A 23,298-nucleotide genomic window follows, 5' to 3' on the forward strand; every position below is an offset into this window, starting at 1 on the left:
GTTTATTATTAATTAGTTATGTCTTGTTAACCATTTGATTTCAGAAGTGTATCAAGAGGTCAGTTTTCATGGCAACGTCCCTCCTTATTCTGTCCCGATAAGAAAGTAAGCTTCATGACTTTTCCTAGAAGTGCCATAATTTTCAATATAAAGATCAAATTAAGGCCATTATTTCTCTGCTCCAAATCTGCCTTTCCAGCTGATGCAGCTGTTACAGGTCAGGTTTTCTGATGTGGAAAAGGTAGTAATGCGAGGCTTCCAAGCACCTATTGGCACCTACCTCTGATATGTATGTATGTATGTATGTATGTATGTATGTATATTTCACATTTCGTCACCACCCATCTCACTAAGAGCGACTCTGGGCGGCTTACAATAAAATTAAAATAATTACAGATTAAAATACAATAAAAGCAAAATTGTGGAGTCCTTGGGGCTCTCTGAGCCTTGTTGTTTTCTTGCAGACATTTCATTGCCAGACTAGGCAACACCTTCAGTGGCACTAAAGATGTTGCTAGTCTGGCAGTGAAACCTCTGCAAGAAAACAACCAAGCTCAGAGAGCACCAAGGACTCCACAGTTCAACCCTGAGCTACAAATATTCACTTTAAAAGCAAAATTCTTCATAAAAATATAAATATTGAATATCAAATCCAAAGATCTTAATTTAAATACATATAATTCTCCAGGATAGAAGACATGATGATATCACTGCATGGGATATAAGACATCACTGCCATTTATTTATTTATTTACCATCCTGCCTTTATTATTTTTATAGATAACTCAAGGCGGTGAACATACCTAATACTCCTTCCTCCTCCTGTTTTCCCCACAACCACCACCCTGTGAGGTGAGTTGGGCTGAGAGTGAGTGACTGGCCCAAGGTCACCCAGCCCACTTTCATGCCTAAGGCGGGACTAGAACTCACAGTCTCCTGGTTTCTAGCCCGTTGCCTTAACCACTAGACCAAACTGGCTCTTATTTTTTATTTGGTACCCAATGTCATCTCAAAAGGCAGTTATCTATTTCAGTGTTTCTCAACTTTAGCACCTTTAAGATGTGTCGACTTCAGCTCCCAGAATTCCCCAGCCAGCTTGGGAGTTGAAGTCCACACATCTTATAGTTGCCAAGATTGAGAAGCACTGATCTATTTGCTGAGGTCCTTGAATAGTGCGTGTAAAACATGAGTCACTAAACATCCTATTTTCCAAAAGTCTTCTTTCAGAGAGCACCTTACCAAAACAATGCCAGGGAAGCAAGGTACCACTCATACTCAAAGCAGCCCTAGAATCCAAGTGAAATAAACACCCTTGTGCTATTAAGAGTACCTAGTTTTATAACTTCTGAAATGTGCAGCAAAATTAAGGTACCAGTGTTGGTAAAAGTTAATTAGATTCCATCTCTTTTTGCATCTGTATTTCCCCTTCCATAACACTTTTATAGGGCCAATTAAAAATGACGGGGAACTTGTTTTCCAACATATTTGCGTTGGTGGCTTTTATCCTGGATCCAGTTATCCATGGCATTCACATATTGGTGTTTGATTTATGCAGCTGTTGGGACTGCAGCAATGAGCAATGTAAAGAAGCATCTGGAGGACTGGGGTGCTCCCAAGGGGTATGGAGTCCACAAACTTTATCTCCTGACATTCAACCCATCTGAATCGAGGTAAGACATTAGTCTTATATTTAATTGCCTCCAGCACCCTTGGTGCTTTGCAAGAGAGGAAAATGGGGATAAAATCAAAAGTGTTTGGCTCCACCTAACATTGGTCATTCTGCTCTCTTCCTCATCCCACTGGCTACCAGCCACCAATGATAAGTTTTATTGATTCTTAAACCCCTGGAAAGTTTTCCAAAAATCACTAACTGAACATACATAAATTAATACTGTATGTTACAGGCTAGTTTTCTATTGCAATGTTATCACCAATTATAGTAATAAATGGTTATCCCCTTTGTACTTTGTACTCCACTATGATGTAATTGCATGATAAATAAAATTGCCACTGCGGCTACTACATACAGATATGGATGTTGCTTGAAAATATAGCTGCATGCAGGCTGTTGAAAGTGTGAATTGTCGGAACAGACAGATAAGAAGTCTGCATATTTGATATTCTGGGTGTGTGTTGGATCAACAGCTTTAGAACGTGTAGCATAATAATTAAAGCCAGACTAATGTACAAGCTTGTTGGTGTTTATCCGAGCACTTTTATAAGTATGAAATTACCACAAAAATTGCTAGCCTTTGAAGCTAGATTGGCATTTAATCTACTTTTTTGTTTTTGTTTTTTGTTTTGTTTTTGTTTTGTCATTCCCCAACGGAATATAATTCTTCTTTTCAAAATTTGGCTATATGCCTGTGTGGCATGAACAGAAGCATGACTCAAGTCCATATAATTCATATTAGCAGTCTCTCAGGACTTAAGCAGCTAATTCAGATGATTTTGACAACAGAAGAATGTGGGCACTGAGCATCTTGGTAAACACGGAAACAATTATGTGATCATTTAATCACATGCCCAATTTTTGACTCAAGCTGGCATGCCACCAAGCAGCTTCCTAAAGTTTAGTCTAAGAGGCCTGGTAAATTGCCAACATCTACTGAGCACTAAGCAGTAATCATACTGTAGCAGACCATGCAAAACAAAGGCTAATGGTTGATGTAAAAAAGTACAGTATATCATAAAAGTGTAGCATAGATATCAGAAATCTTTATATAGTTTAAAGATTAATTTGAATTCCTACCAAGGGTGTGTAAGAGCTTGGCTTATCCACTCAATTATTTGTATGTGAAGTGGGAATAATAAACTACATTAGTTCCTGTATCTCCAGAAAACAACTGACTTTTTGGATTTACAGATTTCAACTTGGAGTAATTCATATCTCCCAGACCCTACCCATCCCCACTGCCTCCCCATACACTGCCAAGGACTCTGGCAATATTTTAAAATATGTACTCCACTTATTTGTATTTATTTATGAATCACCATTCAAAGTAGCACACAATAAATATCAGTTAAAACCCACAACAGTAACAAAGTCAACACAAAATGCTTACTAAGAGCAATAAAAATGTGGCTCTGTTCACACATGCATGATTTGTTGAATGAACCCAATATTAAGCTACTCCCCTATGATCAAGACCAACTTGGGGGTGGGGGTGCTGTTGCATTTTTTTTAAAAAATGATCAGGCTTGGGCAGCTAAAGCAGGGTTAAAAAACCACAACAACTTTTGCAAGATGATTAAACCCACGGCCTAGCCATCTGATTAGCAAATCACTGAAAGGAACAGTGGTCGTTACAAGGCCACAAGGAACTAGAAAGCTGGGCAGTATTTTAAGATTTGGTTCCAGAAAGATGCACCCAAGAACGAAGCAGCACAAATGTCTGCAGCTCTTAAAAGCACCTGCATCCTTTTCCATTCAAAGAAGCAAGACCAGATACCTTATTCTGCTAGTACAAAACAACAAACGTGTCTGATTTTAATAGAATAAAGTTGCCTATAAGATCAAATTAATTTTATTCCCCACTTTTGCACCTCACAGCATAGTGAGACACATACCCTGTTTGTACAAATACAAACTATCTCATGTTTTCAGTCATGATTTTAGTCTCTTTCCTACTCCATTCTTAAGAATCATCCTTTTGCCAATTTTACACTACTGATTTCAAGCAAAGAACAATAGCCAAGGAATGATACAGGTACTTAATCCCAGCCCTGTCATTCTTTGCCTGGTGCAAATAACTTTTGCAATCCATTCTGCAAGAAACAAGTTAAGCAGTAGCCCAGGTGTCTCCAGCTTAGGACAGTGACCATTTTTCCTACCCAGCAGTCAAGATTTATAGTTGGATCAGGCTAAAACCAATGGCTCACTGTATCAACCAGGCTTTGAAGCAAGAGGAACTCTGCAATTAGTCCTTTCTTCCAGCTTCCTGGAAGAGCATAGTTATTCAACCAGCTGCTAAATGGGGTATCTCTTGCTGCACACTTTCCCCTCCCACACTCTTTGCAAGCACATGGTATGCATGAAATGGTTAAAAAGTGTGTGAAACTAAGTTTTTTTTCTACCTCAGCTACCACACTGGACCATCAGGGATCTTCTTTATTCATGTTTTAAAAATGGGAAACAACTTTAGGTAGTGATAGGTTATCAGCTGCTTGCTGCAGTACTGTCAAAGACAACTGGTCCCCATATAACAAGATAATCCTATTTCTAAAACCATACATTACAGAGCAGTGAGTTAAGGCACCCACCAGTGTAACCAAACATGTCATCCAAGCACATCTTGTAAAACTGTGTTTCTGAAACTCGACAACTTTAAGACCTGTGGACTTCAACTCCCAGAATTCCCCAGCAAGTCCAGCTGGGGAATTCTGGGAGTTGAAGTCCATAGGTCTTAAAGTTGCCAAGTTTGAGAAACACTGACGTAGAACGTTTTGGTGAGGCAGAATATTACACAATCAGGCCCGTCCAGTAATTTTTTTGGATTTAACTGCTATCTGAATTATGTGTCACAAAAATATCCTCACACCTTATTCCAGCAACCCCGGTTCTTATTCCCAAGCCGGTTCTCCCATTACCAAAGCAGCTGCGTTAGGTCTGGAAACCGCCATCCTCAGTAGGAGGTGTGGTCGCAGGGTCCGAGATAACGATCAGGAGAATAAGCCTTCTGCACATGTTTAGAGCGCCCTTTGCAGGGGTTCTTCTCGCAGAAGCCCTTCTGTCCCACTCGGGGACTAAGAGCCCAGACTCCGCCGCCCAGTCTCGAAAAGAACAGCCTTCTTTCGCTTTTCCACCCGCTCCTCTCACCGTGCCTTTGGGCGCATTCAACAGACGCTTCACCAGCTTCATTCCCACAACCCGCTAAACCTGATTCATGCTAACCTTGGCTTTTGCGGGGGGGGGGGGCAGTTTAGCGTTATGCAAGCCCAGCCAGCCGGATCATTCAGGGGTTGCCCGCCTCGCAGTGCTGCAGAAGAGGCAGGCTTCGTTCCCCGGTCCACGGGGCTGTCTGAACACCGCCCCCTTCCGGCTCCCCTCCTGCCCCTCTGCGCCTTCCGACCCCAACCGGGCCGGGCCCGCGTCCGGCCTCCCGCCTTGCGCCGCCTTTTCTTCTCCCCCGTTTTCCCTGGCGCCCCGTCACAATACCCGCCGGGCCAACCCAACAATCCCGGGCCGCCCTCCCCGCAGCCGAGATTGGGCAGAGCCAGCAGGGTGCGCGCGTGTGGATGCTGTCCGCGGGGACCGGACCGGAGGCGGAGGAGGAGCGAGAGGAGCCGCCGCCGCCGCCACCCCCGCTCGCCGCTGGCCCCGCGCCCGCCCGCCAGTCCCAGGCGCCGCCGCCGCCTCCCGCGCGCCCCGCCGAGCCCCGGCCCCTGCTGCCCCCGCGCGGCCGCCACCCAATCGCCCGGCTGGGGGAGCGGCGCGGGGCGGGGCTGGAGTTGCCTGGGCCGCCGCCGCCGCCGCTTGCGGCCGCCGCCGCCGCCGCCGCCGCTGCTGCTGCTGCAGCTGGAGCCGGCGGGGGGAAGCAGCAGCAGCCGCCGCCATGGAACAAAAGAAGCGCTGAGCCGAGCGCGGGCCGTGGTGGCGGCGGCAGCAGCAGCGCCATCAGCGTCGCCAGCGGCGGCGGCGGCAGCAGCAGCAACGCCCAGGCCGCCCCTCCAGAGACAGCGGCGGAGGAGGAGGAAGAGGAGGAAGCGGCGGCCGGAGAGCCAGCCGCCGCCGCCGCCGCCGCCGCAGCATGTCGTCCGGGCCCGCGTAGCCGGAGCGCCTCGCCGCCCCCCTCTTCTCCCCCGCCTTGGCCGGCCATGCCGAGCGGCAGCGCCTCGCCGTCGCCTCCCGAAGAGCCTCCCGAGCTGGGAGCGCGGCTGCTGCTGCCGGCGCCGCCCAGGCCGCCGCCGGGCCTGCTTCTCCAGTACCACCCTCAGCCGCCGCCGCCGGCTCCCCCTCAGCCGCCGCTGCTGCCGGACACGGGGCTGCTGAGGGACCGCCTGGCCGGCCTGGGCCTGCGGGAGCGCGGGGACGAGGCCGCCCGGGAGCCGGACGACAACGACGAGGAGGAGGCGGCGGCGCCTGAGGAAGGAGAAGGCGGCGGCTGCGGCGGCGACTTGGAGCTGGACTTGGAGGAGCCGCCGGAGGACGAGGAAGACGAGGGCGCCGAGCAGGAGGAGGAGGAGGAGAACGACGACGACGACGACGACGAGGGGTTCCTGGAGCCCCGGGGAGGCGGCGGCGGCCCGGCCTCGCTGCTGCTGCTGCCCCCCCCGGCCTCGCCGCCGCTGCTGTCCCCGGGGCTGGGCTCGGTGCTGCTGCCGCCGCCGCCCGCCCCTGCGCTGCCGCTCCCCGCCGGCTCGGCCTTCGAGGCGCCCGAGGCGGGGGCGCTGGGCGGGGCGCTCTACGGGCCCGGCGACGATGTCCACGCCGGGGTGATGGCGGCGATGCTCTCGCAGTCCTACGGGCCGCCCGGGGCGGGAGTGGCGGCGGCCGGGATGCCCCCCGGGTCGGTTTTGAACGGGGAGCAGGCGGCGCTGCTGCGGAGGAAGAGCGTCAACACGACCGAGTGTGTCCCGGTGCCCAGCTCCGAGCATGTGGCCGAGATCGTGGGCCGGCAGGGTGAGTTGGGGGGCCCCGCGGGTGGGCCTTAGGGTCGACCGGCGGAGGGGGCCCGCAGGCCGAGGGGGATTCCTCCCCGCGGCCGGCCCGTTGGGGGACCAGCCGGGCCGAGGTGGGGAAGTTGGGACGGCGGTTTCTCCCAGCCTGGCGCTCGCCAGACGCGGGACCCCAACTCCCATAGACCCCATTTGGGGAGGAAGATGGGAGTCAGATCCCAACGCACTGGGAGGGAACCAGATTCTGCGAGTTGGTGATAAAGGATGAGGGGGTGGAGGAGAGGGGTTGGTAGGGAAAGGGAGCCCATTCTCTTTTCCTTACCGCCCCAAAAAAGAAAGCTAGGGAATTGGAGTTCCCTCCCTTACACGTGTTCACTTTGGGAGTTCTGAGCCAGGTAGGGGTTGCTTTGAGGTCCTTGAGTAGCTTCTAGCTGTGAAAAGTTTGGGAAACAGGGTTGGGGCTGGATGGGTGGAAATAGGGTGCCCTTGCAGCAACCTGGAGTAAGTGGGAGGCATTGCTCTGCCCATCCTTAGGGTGTGGATGATGTGTCTAAACCTTAGTCCTGGGTTGGAGTATTGCATGCTGAATAAGAGGAAGTTCAGCCTGAATCAGGATTGTTAGGGTGGGACGGTGGCTGGGAGAGGTAGGGAAATGGCCTGCCCCCAGATCTGATCAATCTAAATTTGACAAAGAAATTTCACTCCCAATTGGAAAGAACATTGCTAGATAGGAAGAAGAGAGCGGGGTACGTTGAAATTGTAGGAGAAGCTGCTTGGTTTTGAAGGGGTGAGAAATGGTCTTGGAGATAGGACAGCTGGAGCAGTGACACTTTGAAAAATGGGTGTGGTTTGGAAGGAAAAGTCCGGGCAAAAACCTTTAACACAGGAGGCCTCTGCCATGTTGAGCAGGCTTTGATGGTTGTACTTTCACAGCAACAGATACATAGTAGTAGGGGATCCCTCGAAATCTAATTACCAAATAACTACCCCGTTATGTGGTCTCATGTTTTTTGGAGGAGCAGCCAAACAGGAATGTGATATGATGTGATATTCACAATTCATTGTACATACCCATCATTCAGAAGCACAGAAAATGAATAAGAAATAATAAGGTAGAGAAATGAATGGCATGAGATAAGAAAAGGATATAAGCAAAGCGGCTACTATGTGAAACCGGGACTGTACTAATGATCAGCTTCCCTTTGCTTTACAGACCTGCAAAGGTTGTAAATGCAAAGATTGGTCATAAACTTACTTTTTCATCACTGTCATAACTGTGAATGGTTGCTGTACAAGGCAGTTGCCAAGCGAGGACTACGTATAATTGCTCTGATAAGTTATTTTCTATGTACGGTATTTTTATGGATTCTACATCTTTATTCAAAAGCACCAACTCTCTGAAGGGAATCTCAGGAGGGGAATTTTTTTGGAATGTGCTTGTTTAGTAGAGAAGGTGACTGACCTATAACTTGGTTTGCTTATTATGCACAGTGCTCCAACTCACGGATTATGGTTGGATGTTTTCCTCTTTCTTCTGAATTGGGCATGTTTCCTACCTAGCCTGGACTGTTTTTAAGCAGACTTAAGTTCTGAATGTTCCTTGTCAGGCAAAGGAACTATTTGCCTTTCAGCTAACACTGAACACATGGCTGGTTCTTCTGCTTAAAATGAGGAATCACAGAATCTTAGGAGAATTCTGGCTAAATGAATGGTCACTAAACAAGGCAGTCATTAAATGAGGACTACCTTATCGCTTATTCGGATTTCCTTTAGAGAATGGGAAAGGAAAAGAAGGAATTTAGTTTTCATAGGACCTATCTTTGAATTCCCTGACAGTTGATCTTTGGAAGGCATCCTGCAGATTGGTCCAGGTGATGGTTGACCAAAGCAGAGGGCCAGAAAATGCAAGTGTTTTATGAGACGCTTCATAGAAAGGCTTGAAGTTTCATCGAGAGTGGCTGTCTGACTCTCGGGTGTGGTCTGGGAATTGATTCAGACCTTAACCCCTATTTTTAACGTATTTGTGAAGTACTAGTCCACTAGCAGTTAAAGTAATTTATTCTGATGCAGTTAAAGTAACTTATTCTGATGCGGGTAAAGTCCATTTAGAGAGCCAGTTTGGTGTAGTGGTTACAGCACCAGGCTAGAAACCAGGAGGCCATGAGCTTTAGTCCCACCTAAGACACAAAGCTAGCTGGGTGACCTTGGGCTAGTCTCTTTCTCTCAGCCCTAGGAGGAAGAAGGCAGGGGCAAACCACTTCCCAAAAAAATCTTGCCAACAAAATTGCAGGGACTAGTCCAGGCAAAGAGTAACTTGAAGGCACAAAAGAAAGAAGTCCATATAGGAGAATGCTCAAAAACTGGAAGTAAGAATGGACTTACATAAAGTATTTTGTTGTTTATAAATCTAATTTTTCCACTTGTTTACACAGTGAAAAATGTGATGCAGTAGGAGAAGAAAAATTCTAAACACAGACGCACTACATTTATACTTCATATGTAGTTCTTGAAATTACAGGGGCTGATCACATCCAGCACTTATGGGGTATGGCTATTTGCTGTTATGATGGCCTCTTCCTCTTCAATGTTTCTGAAACCACCTAAAATGGTCCAGACACTCAATAAGACCCCTCTGCTTGTTTACAGGGTAAGAAAGAAATGAAACTACAAGAGAAAACAGGAAGTAGGAGATTTTGTCACATACTGGTAACATGGAAACAGAGTGGCTAAATTAAGCAGTGGCTGAAAATTGTGATAAGGACCAAATTAGAGAAGAAAAGCAGAATGTTAAAAGATTTTCACAGGAGAAAAGATAATGAGGCCAGGGTAGAAGGAAAGGAATCTGAGCAGAATTTGCTCTAAAATGAGGAAACTGGCAATTTTCTTATATATGCCCATTTTTAGCATCAAGTTTTATTGTGAGGACTGGGTGGCTAAAGTTGCGAAGACTGGCCTCTTTAGCCATAGTTACACCCCATATAGTTCGTTAAATCTCAAATGAGAAACTCTCAGGTCTATTGGTTTCAGAGGATGGACTTGACAGTTTTGTAGTAAATAATATATGCCACTCTATCGTTTAAGGGATTGGTGAAATATATCAAAAAAGGAGATTAAAAAAAGGATTTTCTGGCAGAGGCCTAGCCTACATTACATGGTACATTTTTTTTTCCCATAGACACAAGTACAGAATACCAGGCCAAAGTTCACATCAAGGTAGAATTTTAATAGTTGGCAGGAGCAAATTCATTCGCTTGCTATAGTGGTGAAGAGTGTCTGTATCCAGTTCCAGCATTTTGAGTAAAAAGAATTCCAAGGAAATAGGACTGGAAAAATGTGTGAAGGTGGGATGACCAGTAATCTGACTTTATATAAAGGTTCTTCATATTAGTGTGGGCTGAGAGAAGCATTCGCAGATCTATAGGCCTCTCACACCTTGGAAGTTAAGGTGCCGCTGAAATCATAAATCTCAGTGGAGAAAGTGTATACCTTTTGTCCATGTGTCCAAAGGCATATTTAAAAGTACAAGGTCTTTGATTTGCACACTATCTTATGAACTTAGATTAGTAGCTGAGCTGTTTCCGAATCAGGTATCACAAGAATTTCAAAGACTTCTTCCTGCTATTAACTATAGTAATAGTGTGAAAGATTATTTTGTCCACAGCACTAATCTTGTTCTAAAAGTCTGAAAGCCCAGAAAAGTCAGTAAACCGAAGGTGCGTGTTTCTAAAGTTCACAGTTGATTTGAAGTAATTTCCGTGAAAAACAAATGTTGTTACACCTGACATGCTCCTGAAGCTTGTCATCAGACACAATGAATGCATCTGAACTCTTGAACTGCTTCTGTAGCAATCCCAGTGGAAATGTCTCTTGCGTATGCACATGTGTGTCCTGTGAGAAACTAGTCCATTCCAGCCATATTTAGTTTATCTTGTTACATTTTATCAAGTCCTTTATTTGCTTTGGGGTTTTTTTTTGTTTTTTTTTTGCAGGGGGGGGTAAACTTAAGATTCCAAAAAGGACATTTCAAAGTATGTATTTGGCTATGACCCAATAAACCTATCTATGAGAATTATCCAATTCTATGTCCTTATTATAGATGTGATGTTTGAAGAAATTAGGGAATTTTGTGGCAAATTAAGTGTTAAAATGCAAATATCTAAAAATTATGTACATCTAAAGGAATCTCGGATTACAGGAAGATTTGAATATCTACAATAATGGAGGAGAAATTGCAAAGAATTCTTTTTTCGTTGCTAATACCTGCAATAAGCAACATAAATGAGGATTCTGCATCTGGGTATCACCAGATGGACAACATTAGCTAAATAATAGGAAACAAAAGATGGAGAAATGCAGTTCAGTCAGATAGAACACTTTCAGATGGTTGAAGAAGCCATGAATTATCAGTGTCATATATATAGAAAGTTAACAAAAACACATTTATGCCACCAAGTTTTGACCTGAAGAGATTGATTTTTGTATCCAAATACAAAAAGTAAAGAAGAGATTTGGTCCTCTTATGCAAAATACAGCTTGAGCTGTGGAAAAGTGGAAATAGAGTGGAAAAATATTCCTAAAATTTCAGAAGAAGAAAAGATCTAAGTAGCTTTCAGAACAAGTTGTTATGGTAGCCAGAGAAGACGGAGGGTGAATCTTGAGCAATAAGGATACAGGCAATTCTCATTATTCAAGTTATGTTCTTGAAAATGCTGCAAATACCGAATTAGCGCTGAAACCTCAGCTGGGGGTATGCATATTGGGCAATTCCCATGTCTTGCTTCTCTGCATGTTCACAAATAAGTGCAACAGTGCCATGAGTATTGATTTTGGGGTTACAAAAACATTTTTGTGAATTCGCAAATACAGAACCCACAAATAATGAGGATTGCCTGATTTGACTACTGAATGCAAATGACAGTTTTAAAGGACAAGGAGAGAGGTATTAACCAAGAATGTCAATGCATGGACAAAAATAGGAAGAAAATGAGAAGAGCTTTCAAGATAATCATATAAATTAGAAGAAAATATAGAACTAAGGATAACTCAGAATTAATCGTGGAACAGATCTAATCCAGGCAAATGAAGTTAAAGATGGAAAAACTATACTTAAACCATTTACAAACAGATTTATAGAATGACAGAAACAGTGATAGAGAAAGAATATATTCAGGAACAGATTCCCCTAGACAGCGATGTATAAGAACTAATAGACAGCTGCCCAATAAAAAAGCACCAAGTGGAAAAGAAATCCCACCGTTGTAGCAGAAGAGGCAGCTAAAGTACTAACGCTCGTGTGTGGACAAGGTAAGATTGCAAAAAATCAGGAGATTCAGGAGAATGTACTAATTATCAGAACATTGCACAAATTCCTCACCCAAACAAAGTTTTGTTTACATTCTTACAAAGAAGAATAGAGCCATACATGGAAAAAGAAATGTCAAGTGAACAGAAGATATTAGAAAAGGCAAATGGACCTGATATTAGATAACTAGCATAAGAATAATGGAGACAGCCAGAGAAATTTAGGTTTACCTGTGCTTTACTGACTCCAATATGGCCTTTGATAGTATAGTTCATACCAGAATGAGGAACATATTAAAGTTAATGGGTATGTTGGAACACTTGATTATTCTCTTGGGGAACCTTTACAGTGAACAAGAAGCTACTGTAAGAATTGAATTTGGAGAAACACAGTGATTCGGGATAGGGAAGGGAGTGAGACAAGGATGCATCTTGTCCCCGTAATGTTTTCCTTTACAGTGAATATACTGTAAGAATAGCAGGTTTGGAAGAACAGACAGCTGAAATCAAAATAAGATGTTGAAATGCTAACAATATGAGATATGCAGACAACACCACTTGATTAGCTTAAAGACTTAGAAGTGCTCATTAAGGAAGTAAAACTGGAAAGTGAAAAATCTGGGTTGATATTAAATACTAAAAAAACAAAGGTAACATCAACCAGCATACCTAGTGAATTCACAGTTGACTGCAAAGAAGTGAAGTTGGTAAATAGTTTTGCTTTCTTGGGCTCAAGAATAAATGTGGAAGGACAGTGTGCTGGAGGAAAAAAAATAAACGTAGGCAGGAAGACAATGATAAGCGTAGACCAGATCATGAGGGATAAAGTCACTTCTATTACAACAAAGATCATAATACTGTAATTTATATGTATGTATTGTGTCTTCTAATCAGGCTTGACTGCTGTTGACTGCCTGCATAAGTCCATGCAGTTTTCTTGGCAACATTTTCAGAAGTGGCTTGCCCTTGTCTTCTTTTTAGGGCTGATAGAGAGTGACTGGCCCAAGATCACCCAGTTACCATGTCTAAGGCAGCACTAGAACTCGTTTTCCACCCTCCTATGTTAACCATTAGATCAAACTGGCTCAGAATAGTTAAAGCAACGGCTTTTTCAGTGGTAAAGCATGGGGTAAGGGTGGATGTTGAGAAAGAGAAAGAAGACAAATGCCTCCAAATGGATTAGGAGATGGTTACCAAACAGTTCCATGGTCTGCAGGAAGAACCAGTCAGTTGGTCCTGAAAGACTGACTGCTGCCTTCTAGCAATCATTAGCAAGCAGAAACTTGCATACTTCAGGCATGTGATCTGAATGGATAATGAAAATACTACAGTGCTTTGCAAGATGTTGCAGGGATATCTAGGGAAGAACTACAGCTTGTCGCTGGGGACAGGTCTAGATGGAGGTCATTTATCGACAGATAGTGCTGGCTAAGTTCTCAAACAGTGTAACATTCCCTCATCTGGACACTTCTCTGCTTGTCTCTCTCCAGAAGTGACTATATCCAAAAGCAGTATTTCTCAACCTTGGCAACTTTTAGATGTGTGGACTTCATGCTGGCTGGAGAATTCTGAGAATTGAAGTCAACACATCTTAAAGTTGCCAGGGTTGAGAAACACTGTCCTAAAGTTTCTCTCATTCACCATATCTCTTTTATGGCCCTTTTTGTACAGGCCTGGTTTGTCCCATACACTACTCTTTGCCTAACATACCTGAATATCTCATTCTTACCCTATCACTGATTCCTCTTAACTGTACCGATCAACTGAAATCTGAGTGTGGAGTAGTAGCATTTCATGAAAATCTTCTTGGAGGTCTCTGCTTTCAGTCTTTTACCCAGCAATGTAAATTGGGCTTTTGGGAGTTCATAGCTGTATTTTCCACAAGTCACTGGTGCCCATCTACACTTTGGTGCTTGGCTCCAACACCTATTAACACAAAACTATCAATTTCACACACATCTACAACCTTTGGGTTAGATAGACATTCCCCATGAAGTCTACCCATCACAAATTCAGTGGTTTATAATACTTGCATAACTTACACCAGAAGCCACTGCATTCCAGAGGAGTATCATGGTGTGGCAAGTTATTTTTCTTATCTCCAAGAAAAGGACATTTCTCAGAATGACTGCCTTCTTTTCTGATACCCTCATGCTTGATTCATATCATCATACAAATCCATGGCTTCTTGAATAAAGCAAAATTGGCTCCGTTTTGGTAACATACAAAGCTAAAACCAGACCTTAATGTGAGCTCCAGCACAATGTACTGAACCAGCCCAAGTGGGATAGTAGTGTCACATTCTTAAAGTTTTATCTACCAACCTCTCCATCCCTCCCAGATTATACAGGTCAGCTATCCTTCTTCAAAAGAACATCTTGTAACCGGGCTTGAGTACACTGAGCACAGTTTCTATTTAATAGGATGATAGCTGTACATGTAACATTCTTAGCAAAACACTGAGAACCTTCATATCACTGCTGGCTTTCTAACTTCATAGCTACTCCCTCCTGCCCCCCGTCATTCAGTTTTGGCTCAGGGAAACGGGTGCTCAGATCCCCGAATTTTCTCTTATGGAACATTATGTTATCTTATGAGAATAAAACGTAGTAGCCTGTGCATTCTTGAGCTTTGGGGGAGAGATAGAGATTGAAACTAATCTGAGAGGGAGAAGTTGCTGCAAAGAGGGGGAAAAAAACCTATAAGCGTGGTGAAAGGAGAGGAGGAGGACGAGGAGGAGGCGGCGATGAAACACGAGGCCAACATTGGGACAAGGAGACCGACTGCAGCCTGCGGTGCAGGCTAAGGAATTGTGCTGATTGAGGCAGTTCTGCCAGTGATTCCTGCTCGTATCTCTGGTTTCAGAGTCTTTGGGCACATGCTGGCTGTAGATGATACTACTTTTGCTTGACAGCTATGAGAGTTGGAAGTGGGACTTTCTGCATGTTTTTGTTAGGCATATCTTAATGAAAGCTGAGTTCCCAAAGTCCTTCTGCAAAGCCAGGGCTAAGTGATCTGATATGTGCAAGGGTTTCATCTAACCCTTGTGTCTGGTCTACAGTCTGTCTTAGCAGGGCTTTCTCTGTACAAAATGATTTCTGATAGAAAAGTGAGGAAGCTGATTTCACTGCTTCTGCTTTTGCTGAGGAATTCCATCCAGAGAAGATAAAGCTTGTAAAGGTACACTATGAAAGTTGTTAACCGGAAAAGGTTCTTTGAAGCAAACAGGAGCACAAACATAGTACCTGTTTGCAACTGTTTAAAATAGTCGCATGTTCTCTTGAGTTCTCATGACTGTCCTCTACAGCTGCCATGTGATCCCAGGAAAAGACAATTTGTTTTGAAGAATTGTAGGCAAGTGCCACATGCTCTTGAATCCTGCCCTTGCCTTGGACATCCTGATGGTTCTCTTTGTCTTAATTTCTTTTCCCCTTCCTCCCTCCCTCCCTTTCTTCCTAGGAGAAAAGATTTCAGCAGCCAATCAAAAGGTTGTTGGAAGAAATTTGTAGTTTTAAGCCTATAAATTATGCTCTTTCCCCTCACCTTCCTTGAGAGTCTCTGATACATATGTATTTTTAAGGATTATATTCCAAAATCAGGGTTCAGAAGCTGAAGAAATTCTTTTAATATTCACAAGTAGGAAAACATCAGAGCCCTTCTGAAGATGAACTTCAGTCCTTTCTTCTTTCTCCTCTCATTTATGGCCATAACAAGCAAGGTTTTGCAGATAATTATTTTTTTGCAAAATAAAGATGGCTTGAACCCCCCCCCCCCAGGTCTTATAATAAGTTAATAGATTTTAATAGTTTTGGAACTAACGTTGTGGATTTCAGGTAGATGAACATTAAATATGGCTGTATCATCTATGCAGGTTCACTGGATGATGCTACTTAGAGAAAAGCTGCTATCAACAAAGGCTAGTGTCTTCATCCTTCACTTTGAGTATCAAGCCATAATTTTAAAAAATACCTGAAATATTGTGTTGCGTGTTGATTGAAGAAGATCAATAAATAGACTTTCAAAAGTTACAAGGGAATATAAGTTTAGCTCTAAAAGATTATGTTTGCAATAACGTTAGGTTTCATTATAAATGGGCTTATCTAAAAACATTTACAGCTGACACTTTATAGTTGAATCTTGTTTTTTAAATAATGTTCATATCTCATTCTCTTGGTGGGCAAATATGGAATAACATGACTATGTGGCCCAATTTAAGTCTGTTAACTCTAGTTAAGGCATTTCCAGAATTGTTCTAATACTGATTTTTTAAGCTACTAAATCTAAAAAACTGCGCTCTTTTCCTAAATACTATTAAATGTAATGCCTACATCTGTCTCAGTAATTATATGCTTCTGTGTCGTTAAATTTTCAGATATCTGCAGTTTACCACCTGCTTGGAATAGTATGTCTACATTAAAAGAAGTCATTGACTCAGAGATCCATTTTAAGTTACAGATTTCCACAACCACTCTACAGAAGTGGTTCACGATTCAGAAACAGGTCTTTCAGTATTTGCCAGAAAGATTGCTTCACTTACAATTAATGAATATTATTCCCAAATCAGAAGACACAAAAAGTCAAACTTCAGTTTTTAAAAAACAGTGCTGTGCAGTCAGCTCCAGACCATATAGACACAACTCCGGGGGGTTAGGGGGCGGACTAGCTAATTAATTAATCTTTATAACAGATCCAAACATGGACTGCCCCAGAAAATGCTGAGAACCATTGAGGAAGGAAACCAGAACACATGAAAACATCACAGACTGTTCTACAACCAGTTTTCAAAACCCGCCACAAATAAAAGCTTGAAGACTGAGGCTGTGCTCAACAGGCCGAGCATTGTGGACTGAGCTGGGGAGGCCAAGAGGTTGGAAGGAAGGAGATGCTGAAGCCAGAGGCTCCCCATTTGTATGTTACATGTATGAGGTCTTCTCCCCTTGCCCAGTTTAAGTTGAATGCACGGAGAATCGTTCCGGTTTTCACTAAACTGTGCTCCTCCCCATTTATATAATTACAGTTGATTACTTCAGTAATTCTTTTTGCTAATAATAATCTTCAATGTAAAACTAGTTGAGCCAGTATAACCTGGTATCTGGCATTCAAATCTGCAGAAAATGATACAAGTTCCATTTTTAACAGCAGGGGAATAAAAAAAAAACCCAATTCACCTTGTCCCCTGGTTTAAGTAGGGAGTAGTCTTCACAGAGTTTGGTGTGTAACTTTGTTCAGTCCTTAGGTATAAATCTTCACTAGGGAGAGAATTGGTTTAAGCGTTAGCTGTTTAAGTGTTAGCATGAGGATAAGTGTGGTTTGGTAACCTGGTATCTTCCAGATGCGGTACCAGCCTGTAAGACCTTGCCCTCCACCTTTGTGAGTTGGATATATGGGAGTTGCAGTCCTGAATAGTTGGTGGGGGGGGGGTGCGTGTGTGCACATGGATGCACACCTTCAAGTCAGTCCTGATTCCTGGTGACTTCCTGGGCAAGTCCCTGCAGTTTTCTTGGAAGTGTTTTGCCATTGCCTTCTTCCTATGGCTGAGAGAGAGAGACTGGCCCAAGATCACTCAGCTGGCATTGTACCCAAAGCAGGACTAGAACTCTAGGTCTCCAGGTTTCTAGCCTGGTGCTTTAACCACTACACCAAACTGGCTCTCATTTAGTTGAATGCTAACGATGTGCAAAATGTTCTGTGTATGGAACAATTGCTTTAGGGTGATCCTTGCCTGAACCAAAGTATACATGTTTCAGATGTTTTCATTCCTGCACAGAACAACGTGGTGCCCTTCTGCTTTGGGCAGAAGTGGTTTAGAGGAGCAAGGAAAAATCTAAGGGAGTCAGCAAGTGAGGGAAGGAAAGTGCTGGAAATTCAGGAGCAGGTAGGCCAGAGAGATATGCCTTGCTAGGAGCTGCTTTGGGGGCAGTGTACACCAGCCTTGCCACTTACCTATCCAGTTTTTTGTTTTATTTGAAACCTGGAACAACCGAAACCTGGCTTTGGTTCTGCGGAACCACAGTTAGTTCAAAAGGTTTGGCAGAATGTCCAGAATGTGGTGACGCGTTCTGGGTTTGAAACAACACATGTTTCTTGTTTTGTGAACACGCATATTGCATGGCATTAGTTCAGCGTTTCTCAACCTTGGGAACTTTAAGATGTGTGGACTTGAACTCCCAGCATTCCCCAGCCAGCCAGCCATGCTGCTAGGGAATTCTTGGAGTTGAAGTCCACACATCCTAAAGGTTGAGAAGCGCTGCGTTCGTTACTTCTCCAGTGAGGAATTTCATGCTAGCAGGTGAGTTGAGTAATAGAAGAGAGGGTGCCCACACCATCCCTGCTGTATGCTCAGTATAGAAACAAAGCTGGCTGCCAGGAGGGGAAGAATCTCTCTGCCTGTCCTTTGTGGGCTTGTATGCAAGGCAGTGGCGTTTTCTTTACTATGTCTGGCATGCGTAGGCTTTCCCCAGATGTATCGTTCACTGTGCTTTCAAACCAGCATGTTTCTGGCTTGGTTTGTTCCAGTTGGTCTTCAGCCCCTGTGGTGAAGTTGACCACTCCCCAGTTGGTTAATTGCCTAAGAAATGTCTATATATTCTATTGTCTGTCTGGTCCTTACTTTCTTGTATGCTCTATTCCAGTAATACCATCTGTAAATGCACACATTTCGTTTTGGAGACAGTAACAGCAGCTCAACGTGCACTGCAGAACAAGCAGACTTGTTGTGTGCTGCAGGTTAGAGAATAGATGCTGGACATCTGTTTCCTCACGAGGCATCTCAAACATGCTAAAGTGGAGCACATAGTTTTCGTCTGCTTTAAGACTCACATGCCATAAAACTGTTAGCAGAGCAAAGCAAGGTGATAATGGTAGGACTCAGACAAGGCCCACTGAGTGTAAAATATTAAGAGCAAACAAGACTTGCTGCTGTTTATTTTACAGAGGCAGCATTTGATCTGTCAGTTGAGAAGTAAATCTTAGGTACGCTGTTGGTTCCAGCCGTTCATTATAACAATGCTAGCCACGCTGTTGTAAACTGTGTAAGGCCCATCTTAGTCCACCATTTTGCTTCTCCCAGTGGCCAAGCTGATGCTTCTGGGTTCTTGCAAACAATAAATAGAGACTTGCCCTTCCCCATTGTTCTGCTCCAATCTGGTAGTTGGAGGCATGATGACCCCAGTCCAAAGGTAACACCGAGTCTTCAAGACCAATAGCCTTTGATAGATGTGTGTTCATGAATTTATCCAATCTCCTCCTCCTCCCATTATTTTAATATGAGTTAAGATTCTGATCAGGAAGCTAGCATGCATCTTTTTGGAATTAAAGTCTGTCAGGTTTTGGTATGTAGATAATTAAGACAGTAAGTTTGCTTTGTGTCAAGCTATCAAATCTGGACTGCAAAAACCAGGAAAACCAATGGGTAGCAGCCAAGAGATATAATGTAATAATGGTCATCCAAGCCAGGGTTTTGCAGCTCAAATCTGATAGCCATAGCTTTGCAGGAATATAGAAAAGCCAGAATAAAGCCCTCATAGACCTGCATCCCAGAGCGCGGGGATTGCTTATCATTCACGTACACTAGTTTGCATACTAGAGTTGTCTCTTCTCATTTAAATTTTCATTTATCTTCACCATTTTTAAAAATGATCCAATATAAATGATTACCCAATGGCTTCTAAAGCCATTTTTCTCAACCTTGGCAACTTCATAATGCCTTCAGTACCCAGAATTCTCCAGCCAGCATGGCCATTGCTAAGAATTCTGGGAGTTGAAGTCCATACATCTGAAAGTTGCCAGGCTTGGGGAACCCTGTTCCAAAGGCGCAGTGTATTTTAACATGTGCTAAGCACATGTACACTTCAAGGAAGCCAAAAAGGTTTGCTTTATCTATAGAGACATTAAGAAGAGGCAAGAAGTAGCAGCCATTCTGTCTTAACTTGAATTGTTTCTCTTTTTGCAAGGCAAGTAAAAAGTTTTTTGGTTGGTTTTTTCTTTTTTCATTTTTGCTCCCAGGAAACCAACTCTTGCAAAGATGGAGGCAGTCTTTAAAAAAAAAAAAAGTGCTTCCTTTCCATTTACGGTGGAATAATCCGGTGCAAGGGAACAGGTGGATCTGGCTGGGTGGAAAAGCTGTGCATCTTGGCAAGCAGGGTGATGCCTGCACACAGCTGCAGACAGGCGCAGGGCTTCTGGAGAGTAAATGGTGGCTGAGGAACTCTTAGCTGGGGTATTGGGACTGTGGAACTCGGGCAGTTTCTGCTGTGACCTTGCTCTGCATGAGGTCACTGCCTGCAAATGTTTACACTGAGGTTTTTATTCTCATGAATGGAAAATATTTTCTTGCTTGCACTTAACTGCCCTATAAATATCCTAGACAGCAGTTAGTTGGTTCAGTATATTATTAGCTGTAGCTGTAAAAATGATCATTTTGGGCTAACGTATGTGGGTGTTGAGAAACACTTCGTTGAATGGTGCACGTTTGAGGACTTTTAAAAGTTTGTGGACCGTCTTCAAGACATAGGAATGGTTATTTCAGATGGAGTTAAATGGATCTTCTCAAGCCCTTTAAAAAGAGGTTATTTGTAAGAAAAATAAGTGTCTGTTATGGAAAAAATACATATAGCAGTGTATGGAGTTGAGTCAGTGTTTATATTTTCCCCTATCTTAATGAAGTTTGAGGAATATTGCTTTCTCCAGTGCCAGGGAGGCAAAAGGCATTTGATATGGAAGAACCAAATCATCCAAATCCCAAACTATCTTAAATATCAAGATTTCTGATAGTACCATCAATTGTGTTATTAAGAAAAAGTAAAAGCCTTTAAAACAGAGTAAACAATGTTTGAAGTGTCGAGGAGAGAACACAGGCTTCTTACCTACTAGGGAACTGCAGGAGGTCATCCAGTAATATAACAAAGTCTCTGGAAAGGGGCAGAACTGAAATTATTCCACATCTTTATTTGGGGAGTAGGGTTTAAGGATGAAAAGGGGAGCAGAAGGTTTCTGAGAAGAAACCACTCCTATTCCTTTCCTTAAAATCCCTGAAAATGACCCAAAGTTACTGTTTGGGGGACCAATTTCAAGCCATTTTTTTGTGGCTTGGGGAAGCTTTAAAGTTGGAAAAGGGAGCATTTTCCGTTCCGGAATCACACTCATACATTTGAATTAAGAGAGATTTTAAAATGGCATCATCTTGGGATGCCAGAGCAGCACAGATAGAGTGCTGGGGGTAGGCACTTATTTATTGGCTGGGGCATTGGTTTGCCCACTCTTGCTTTTAAAAAAGCCGAAGATCATATTGGGCAGCTGACTTGTGGAGAGGAGCTTGCCTTTTTCCGTAGCTGAAGACATTGGAGAAACTGCTGCATGTTGCGACACGCCTCTAACACTTAACAAAACACACACCCTCCGCATCTCCAATGGTTTCCAAGGCTCATTAGGGCAACATCTGCCATTTCCTTATAATTCTGAAGTTAGCTGACATCATAGTGTCTTCATGCTTCTCCCAGTATAGCGGAAGGGTGGGACTTCAATATGTCCTCCCTCCTGGCTAATATATTATTGGTCTCTTGACATGGCATATTGGCTGCAGAAGACTCCAGATTGGTTACCAATCTGTTAGGCATCGTTCTACTCCCTATCTTAGAGAAGCAGAAAAGCTTTAGCGGCATTCAGAGAGCTTCTGCAGTCGGCAGGTTCAAAAAATTCAGTCTAGGATTTTTGTTTTGTTTTGTTTTGTGTTTTTTTTCAGGCTGGGGGGTTTTAAGGAGCAAAATGGGAATTTTAAGCCTGTTTTGTTCATTGCTTCTCCTTCTTACAGAATGCGACCCCAGCAAGCCACACAAGTTCCAGTGCAGCCTTTGAACCAACAGAGGTTGCACATGTCTGCCTTGCTCAAACTTGGCCTACAAAATTCTCACTTAGAAAGTTGTTGGTAACACCCCATAAGTATAAACCTCTCCTCTGCACGTAATAGTCTGCTGCTTTGGGGTTCAAGTTATTTTGGTCTTGCTAGGTTGAAACAAATGCTTCACTCTTACACCTTATTTGGAGTAGAGGTTCTGAATTGTTCCTTTAAATAACATGAAACCCTTTAAAAATACTTTTTAAGGAAATCCAAATAAGTCATGAATACTTTTCTGGGATCCCATTTTATATATTTCATTCTCCTTTACAGTTTTATTTGGGAGAGAATTCCTTGTTTCCTAGATTTTAAAACACTTGGTGTGACTACAGTATTCTTGTATCTAACTGATGAAAAAGGGCTAGTTGAAGCAAGTCAGTGTCCTGAGGTCCCATACATTTGGAACCACATGAAACACTTAAAAAGTGTATAAACCCAAAATATATACGTATCCAATTCATACAGTAGCTATGATTCTAACAGCTCTGAAATTAATAATTACGGAAATAATGGTGTTCTTAATTAAATGGATACATATATTTGTAGCTAGTTCATATATATATATATAGTGCTTCCCCATATGTTGATTTTTTTTCCCCCCTGAGGTCGCAGACAGGCCCAAGGGGGAGGCTGTTCAAAATCTAAATTAACTCATGAAATGTCCACATTTCTCCCATTGCACTTGGCTTTTAATTCCATTAAGGACTATTTCTGCCTGCTTGAATCTCATGTGACCCATAAATTTTGGGAAATGATTGTCATGTATTTCACACAGCAGCTAATCTTCATAGTTCAGTGGTGAGCTGCTGTTCCATTCCAAAGATGGTTGTTTCAAGTGTTCGGTTCCTGTACTCAGATTCTTCTTGTTAAATATGATGGTCCCACCTATCTCCAATATGTATTATTTCAGGTTCCAATCAGATCCTCTTGAGATGATGCAAAACATAACATTCTGTGAATCTCAGCTTTCAACAGGTTAGGAAAAAATTTCTAGTTGTTGTAGTTGTAGAAAATACTTTACATCTGTGAGATGTGTCTGAACATAAAATTCTTTCAGCAGTATGGTTTTTTTCTCTTCATTGGCTACATCTCAGAAGATCACACTTGGACAGGTCCCCATGAGAATTGGCTGTACACTCCTTAGGTTCCTATGAAAAAAAGCACCACTTGGGAGTGAGGAAACAAAATGCATGCAGTCTTTGAATTATGGATATCATGTGCCAAACTTTATCTGTTTCATGTTACCTTTGTTCAGATATTTACAATGTTACTTTTTTTTACTTGCATATAGAAGAATGGGATGATCTATGATTGTTGGTAGGTGGACAGTTCTGTGGAGGCACAGGGCATTAAGAAATTCTGAACGTATCTGATTCTGGGCAATGATTTTGATACATAAATAACTCATGAAAATTCTCCCAGTGGACCTTACTCTTGGAGCACAGTAGACAACCTTTGTCAATATTCTTGGATGTTCTGAAATACAA

The 23,298-nt window shown here is 43.2% G+C and overlaps 1 protein-coding gene across 1 annotated transcript in view; it reads left to right on the plus strand.

Moving 5' to 3' along the window:
* Positions 1 to 5,490: 5,490 nt before the first annotated feature.
* The window catches only part of MEX3C (mex-3 RNA binding family member C), a 36,387-nt gene continuing 18,579 nt past the window's right edge, over positions 5,491 to 23,298 (plus strand). The window contains exon 1 of the mRNA XM_063295821.1: positions 5,491 to 6,622. Within this exon, the coding sequence (XP_063151891.1) occupies positions 5,818 to 6,622 (805 nt within the window). The 5' untranslated portion in view covers positions 5,491 to 5,817. The remainder of the gene's footprint in view (positions 6,623 to 23,298) is intronic.

The sequence above is a fragment of the Candoia aspera genome, chromosome 2 (genome assembly GCF_035149785.1).
Source record: "Candoia aspera isolate rCanAsp1 chromosome 2, rCanAsp1.hap2, whole genome shotgun sequence".
Classification (NCBI taxonomy): Eukaryota; Metazoa; Chordata; class Lepidosauria; order Squamata; family Boidae; genus Candoia; species Candoia aspera.